At 42.4% G+C, this 6,000-nt stretch overlaps 1 protein-coding gene across 1 annotated transcript in view; it reads left to right on the top strand.

Annotated features, from left to right (window-relative positions):
• The window catches only part of NDST2 (N-deacetylase and N-sulfotransferase 2), a 173,109-nt gene extending 167,109 nt beyond the window's left edge, over window positions 1-6,000 (top strand). The window contains exons 12-14 of the mRNA XM_056530639.1: window positions 232-341; window positions 2,220-2,322; window positions 4,033-6,000. Coding sequence (XP_056386614.1) covers window positions 232-341; window positions 2,220-2,322; window positions 4,033-4,158 — 339 coding nt within the window. The 3' untranslated portion in view covers window positions 4,159-6,000. The remainder of the gene's footprint in view (window positions 1-231; window positions 342-2,219; window positions 2,323-4,032) is intronic.

Raw genomic sequence — 6,000 nt, forward strand, 5'->3', positions numbered from 1 at the left:
AGAAAGATGTGATATACATCTACTAGTACTATGCAGTTTTCCAATAAATAGAGCAGAGGTGATGTCATTCCTCTCTGACTCATGCCTGAAGGAAAGGATACTAATAATAAATGGACCATCTTCTGGGAATATCTAGCTTCCAAACCTCCCATGTATCTTTCAATTTGATACATAATTGTGGGCAAGATTTTAGTGTGAAAGTGTTTTTTAATTTTATTTTTCCTCCACCAGCTTCATATAGTTGATGGCCAAGAATTGCGGAACAACCCATCTGCAGCCATGGATGGTGTCCAGAAGTTCTTGGGAGTGACACCACATTTCAATTACACACAGGCCCTCAAGTAAGTTTTCAGTGTGAGGAAAAAGAAATCGTGGAACAAGTTGCAGTGTTTGCTTACAACAAACAGTTATTTTTTTTCCCCGTACCCAAAACCGTAGCCTACCAAGGTTTTTGGTCCATGTGAAAAACCGTATTGAAACGTATACGTTTATTTTTTAACATGGGAATAAATTGGAACCGTTCAGAACAGTATGTGCGTACCGTTCCATCCGGTTTTCACCATACGGTTTTTGACTTTGCACAGTTCTTTTCTTGGAATTTCAATCAAACAAGTGAAACTATTCATAGTGGAGTGAAAAATTAAAAACATATACTTTTTTTTTTCTTAAAAAACAGATGCAATCGGCCATCATTTTTCAAACCGTATACGGATTAAAATTTGTACACACGTTTTGATACAGTTTAGTTAGGTTTGGAGGAATCCGTTTTTTTAATCAAAAACCCGATACATGAACTATATTGCAAAAACGTGGTGTGAACCCAGCCTTAAGGAGTAGTCCGGTGCGCCCTTTTCTTATTTTATCCGGTCCGGGCTGCAAAAATAAAAAAAACTTTCCCTTGCCTGCCTGCACGCCCCCGGAGCTCCAGTACAGGTGTTCGGTCCCCGGGCTGTTTGCTTCTTACTTCCTGTTAGCCCGGCACGTCACACGGAGCTTCAGCCCATCACCAGCCGCAGCAATGTCCCGCCTCAGCCGTTGATAGGCTGAAGCTCCGTGTGACGTGCCGGGCTAACAGGAAGTAAGAAGCAAACAGCCCGGGGACCGAACACCTGTACCGGAGCCTCGGGGGCGCGCAGGCAGGCAAGAGAAAGTTTTTTTTTTTTTTTTTTTTTTTTTTTTTTTGCAGCCCGGACCGGATAAAATAAGAGAAGTGTGCGCCGGACTACTCCTTTAGGGCCAATTCACATCACGTTTGTAGCAATGCGGAACCGTATGCAGCTGGGGGGAGGGAAAACCGGGCGCTCCAATATCCCAGCTGCATCTGGCCCGTATGAAATGCATTTCAATGAGCCGACCGGAGTCAAACGCTGACTCCGGTCGGCTCATTTTTGCCCCGTATATGGTTCTCTAACCGGACCTAAAACTGGGTTAGCCAAAATTTTTAGAGCCGGTGGGAAAACCGTAAATGGGGCAAAAATGAGCTGACAGGAGTCAGCATTTGACTCCGGTCGGCTCATTGAAATGCATTACATACGGGCCGGATGCAGCTAGGATACTGGAGCGCTCGGTTTTCGCAGCCCCCAGCTGTATAAGGTCCCGTATTGCTAAAAATGTAGTGTGAACCCAGCCTTACACTGAGCCACACCAGAGGTGGGCAGATAGGATGTGTGACCAGGTGAAGGCCAGCTACATCTCTTTGCCCATACCTGTGATGATTATGTATAGGATTGTAATAAAAAAGACAACTACTGTGATTCTTCTGGGTGGTGTTTACAGCATCACTGGTTTCAGGTTCCTCTTCATGGTGTTGACGCTAGTGTTCTAACATAATGAGTCTGTCCACTCTGTCTCCATAATGCACCTCTTTCATTTAGTCGCTCACCTCACCTCTCCACAACAAGGCTTTTGTTCTTTCAGAAAGTACTTTCAGAAGAGAAATTAGGGAGAATTTGTGTCCTGTTGGTTTCTGTATAGGGGGCTTTCCAACCAGTGAACTATGAGAGGGATAATGATGACCTACAGATATTTATAGACATCTCTTCTTATACTTTTTCAAAAGGCGGTCCCACAGAATCGGTTACTTTTGAGAGTTTTAGAATTTATTCTAGGGGTTCATTACTTTGTATAGTATAACCATGAAAGGGTGGTACTTTTGGTGTAGTATTCATGCTTAGTTACAGAGAACCATGTAGATTAACCAGCTTGTTTTATTCACTCAGGTATGATGAAGCAAAAGGATTTTGGTGTCAGGTGGTAGATAATGGGAAAACGAAATGCCTTGGAAAAAGCAAAGGTCGCAAATACCCAGAAATGGAGCCATCGGTGAGTTCTATGCATTAGGTCCACACAGTAAAAGGGCTGTCAAGAACCATGCAACATAATAAATGCTCCAGACACAAAGATAAGATAGTTACTGATAGGTCTGATCTTGAAAAAGGACTTAAAATCACAAAGTGATCGTCTGAGAGAGAGAACAGCTCTCATGCATGGTTTTTGTCTGATGTTGCTTCTCAGCCCTATTCACTTAAATACTGAAATCCCTGCACTTGAACAAGAGGGCATTGTATGGTGTAGAAAGCACACTGCAGCAGATATACTGCAGCAGGAAATGTGCCAAAGTGAGAAGTGGATCCAGTTGGAAGTGGAAATATTTAGAAAGGTGTTATGTTCCCCTTCCAGCTGGATCCACTTCTGCCTTTGCAATAGATATGCTGCTGTAGGAAATGGGCCAAATTCAGATCCAGCTGGAAGAGGGAAGTAGAACACCCTTCTCGAAATTTCCACTTCCAACTGTATCCACTTCTTACTTTGGCACATTTTCTGTTGCAGAAAATCTGCAACGTGTGCTTCTAGCCTAAAGCTTTAGTCACAGATGCAGTATTTTGAAGAAACAATTCAAAAAAAGAAGCAGCATTAGCACTGCTACCGTAACAAAAATGGCCACAACAACATGAAGCTATTTAAAAAGTGCCTCCCATAATAGCTGTACATATCTAGATGGTGCTCACGCCAAAGGGAACAGTCCATGTAAAATGTATAACTAGCAAGAGGCAGAACGGAGCACTCGCCTTAAAAAATACTGTAGCCCGACTTGTGGGAATTTCAGTCGCAGTGACACAGATGGCTTCGGGATGGCACAGACGGGTGATGGATGTTTCCTAGGCAGGGGAGATTCAGGAAAGCCCGGTGTCTCCTGAATCTCTCCTGCCTCGGAAAAGCCACCAGCCATCTGTGCCATCCTGAAGCCATCTGTGTCACTGCGACTGAATATGCCACAAGTCAGGCTGCAGTATTTAAGGTGAGTGCTCCGTTCTGCCTCTTGCTAGTTATACGATGCAGTATTTTGGTTGTATCCTCCAACCTTTATAAACGTGGCTTTGTCAGGCTAGAGGATACAACCAAAATATTCCTGTTTAAATCAGTGGATAAGAAAATCTGCAGCAGAAAATGTGAAGCAAAATATGCATGTGTGAACGTACCCTTTAAAAAGGGTTTCTGCCTGAGATGTGCGGTTGCTAAACTACAATTGAGGTTACTCCATATGTGGAGCTAAGAAGAGCCCAGCCCGCTAGGTTATGGGCACCTAAGAATTCCCAGTAAAATGCTGCTGCATTCCTCTCTTCTGCAGGAGCGCAGGAGCAATGGTGCTTTTGTACAGCATAGACATTCTCACCCATCATATTAAAGGAGTTTTCCGGTCATCAGTGATTGATAGCCTATCCTGAGCCATCAGTCATTTATTGGTGGCTGCTGACACCTGGCACCCTTGACCATCAGCTATTGATGGCCTATTCTGGGGATAGGCCATTAGTCATTTACATCTGGAAAACCCCTTTTAATGTTACCTAAAGCAAAGGACAAGAATTACAGGTACCCTAAAATAATCTCAGCTTAAAAAAAAAATGTTAAGCCTTTATTCCATTTTTAGAGCAATATGTGGTGTGATGTGTCTTGGAAACTTGTTCGTTGTTGAGCATTTGTGGAATAAATCCTGCATAGTAAATTTCTATGCTTTTTTCCCCCTCTTTTTAGTCCCGGAGTTATCTTGCTGACCTTTATCGGGAAAATAACATTGAACTATCAAAGTTGCTGAACAGATTGGGGCAACCTCTGCCAACATGGCTCCGAGAAGAACTTCAGAATTCCAGTAGAAGCTGAGTTTGGTCTCCACTTGGGGCAGCATTCAATGTAAAACAAATGCTAGAAGGCCGCTCTTGCCACGACAGTGACCATTTCATCTGTGTCTGTGATCATCAGCACTACAACTGTTCATCGTTCCTTGTGGGAGCAAAGTTCTCATTGCTGCGGAATGTGGACCTCTTGTACTGCAATGATAGCAGCACCAACCTGACCACGACTATGCCTCCTGGAACTGAACCCGCATAGTATGAAAGTGCTAACCATTCATAAGAGCTCGAGCCCCAAAAAGTGGAATAACTCGGTGTCTATACAGGCCACAGAGGGGCATTAATGGACCTAGTAAGGTTGTGGATTATGTGATTTAACCTCACTTATAGATCCCCTTCCTATGATAATCATTCCTTGGAAGCAAGGATAACTTGCACTTATGGGCAGGTTCTCCTGGCTAAAAAAAAACCTTCAAGCTGTGGAAAGGAGCATACAAGTCCATTTTCTCCCAGTATACATGTGAACAAGCCTGAAAGCTCTGTCTTCTCTTCATTATCTCTATATAGGTCATGATGGTTTTCTACAGCTCGCTCTTCTAAGGGGATGATATTACTCATACTTACAGGAAGTCTTATCTTGCTGCTCTTTGTAAAGGAATATGGTTTTCCTCCTTATGGCTTACTGGCTGTGAACATGGATTTTGTTGGCATGCAGTGTCACGACAAAAACATGGGCTCAAACGGTCCCATACAGGAAACTCAGGCATTGACCCGGCCCTTTTGTCCTCTTTAGAGGAGGTTAGAGTGCATAAACTAACTGAGTAGAGCAGAATAGTAATTTCCTGTACATCGGATTACTGTCAACTAGATGTATAGCAGAGTGTTTTATTTTTCTCTATATATTTTCACACTGGGCTGTGCATTTATGAGAACAGCTGATCTGTATTTGTCAGGTAAACGCTATGGATTTCAGTATTAACGCCATACATTACGTGTACATAGATGCATTAAGTACATGACTTACAGTTATGTTCTACAGAAACACTTATTGGAATATGTTTTGAGGCAGTAAACTGAGCAGACTACAGCTCCCATCATGCCCTTTCATTAAGTGGAGAATCCTCATTGGACTTTGTCTAGCTGCTAGAAATGGACAAGTTATCACCATCACTGTAGCAGATGAACACTGGAGGCAGTGTAAGTTTCTCTGACCTTTATCTCGATCATTTTAAGTAACATCAAAAATTGACACAGCTTGTGGTTTTGCACAATCACATTCCATATAATGTTAAAAATTCCTTGGATTGACTATGAGTAAAAGGTAATGCAATCCGGTGCAGGCTGCACTCTGTTCACTTTTTACTGGATACGGTGTGAACCTTCCCAAGTGGTTAAGCAAGATAATGTTCTTTTCACATAAGATTTGAATTGTCTGTCATTCCACAGCGATACCCTGTGTTTTAAGGTTCAGCTCTACACAAACTTGTGTTGTCTTAACAGAATGTGAGGGGAGGGAGAGCAGATGGATAAGGGGCATTCCTACACAAGCTTCTTAAGTTAATCTGTAGGTATTGTGTATTTTGTAAAATGGTCCATTTACTCTTGTATGTTGAAATGTAAATAGTATGCAATATAGTATTTTATGCCATGTAACTTTTTTCAGCGGGTTAGGAAACTCTACAACCAAATGCTTAAACACAAGGAAAAAAGGATACATGTGGTATATTGTCAACAAGCCCTCTGTCCCCCTACTGCACTGGACCCTCATGTATTGTGTCATTCACATTGAATGATGATAATGGAGAAATTTTTGGCTCTCGTAGCTGAACACATCGAAATAAAAGCTAGAAGTAGCATTCGTGGATTCACTAAA

Source organism: Hyla sarda, chromosome 7 (genome assembly GCF_029499605.1).
Source record: "Hyla sarda isolate aHylSar1 chromosome 7, aHylSar1.hap1, whole genome shotgun sequence".
NCBI classification, from domain to species: Eukaryota; Metazoa; Chordata; class Amphibia; order Anura; family Hylidae; genus Hyla; species Hyla sarda.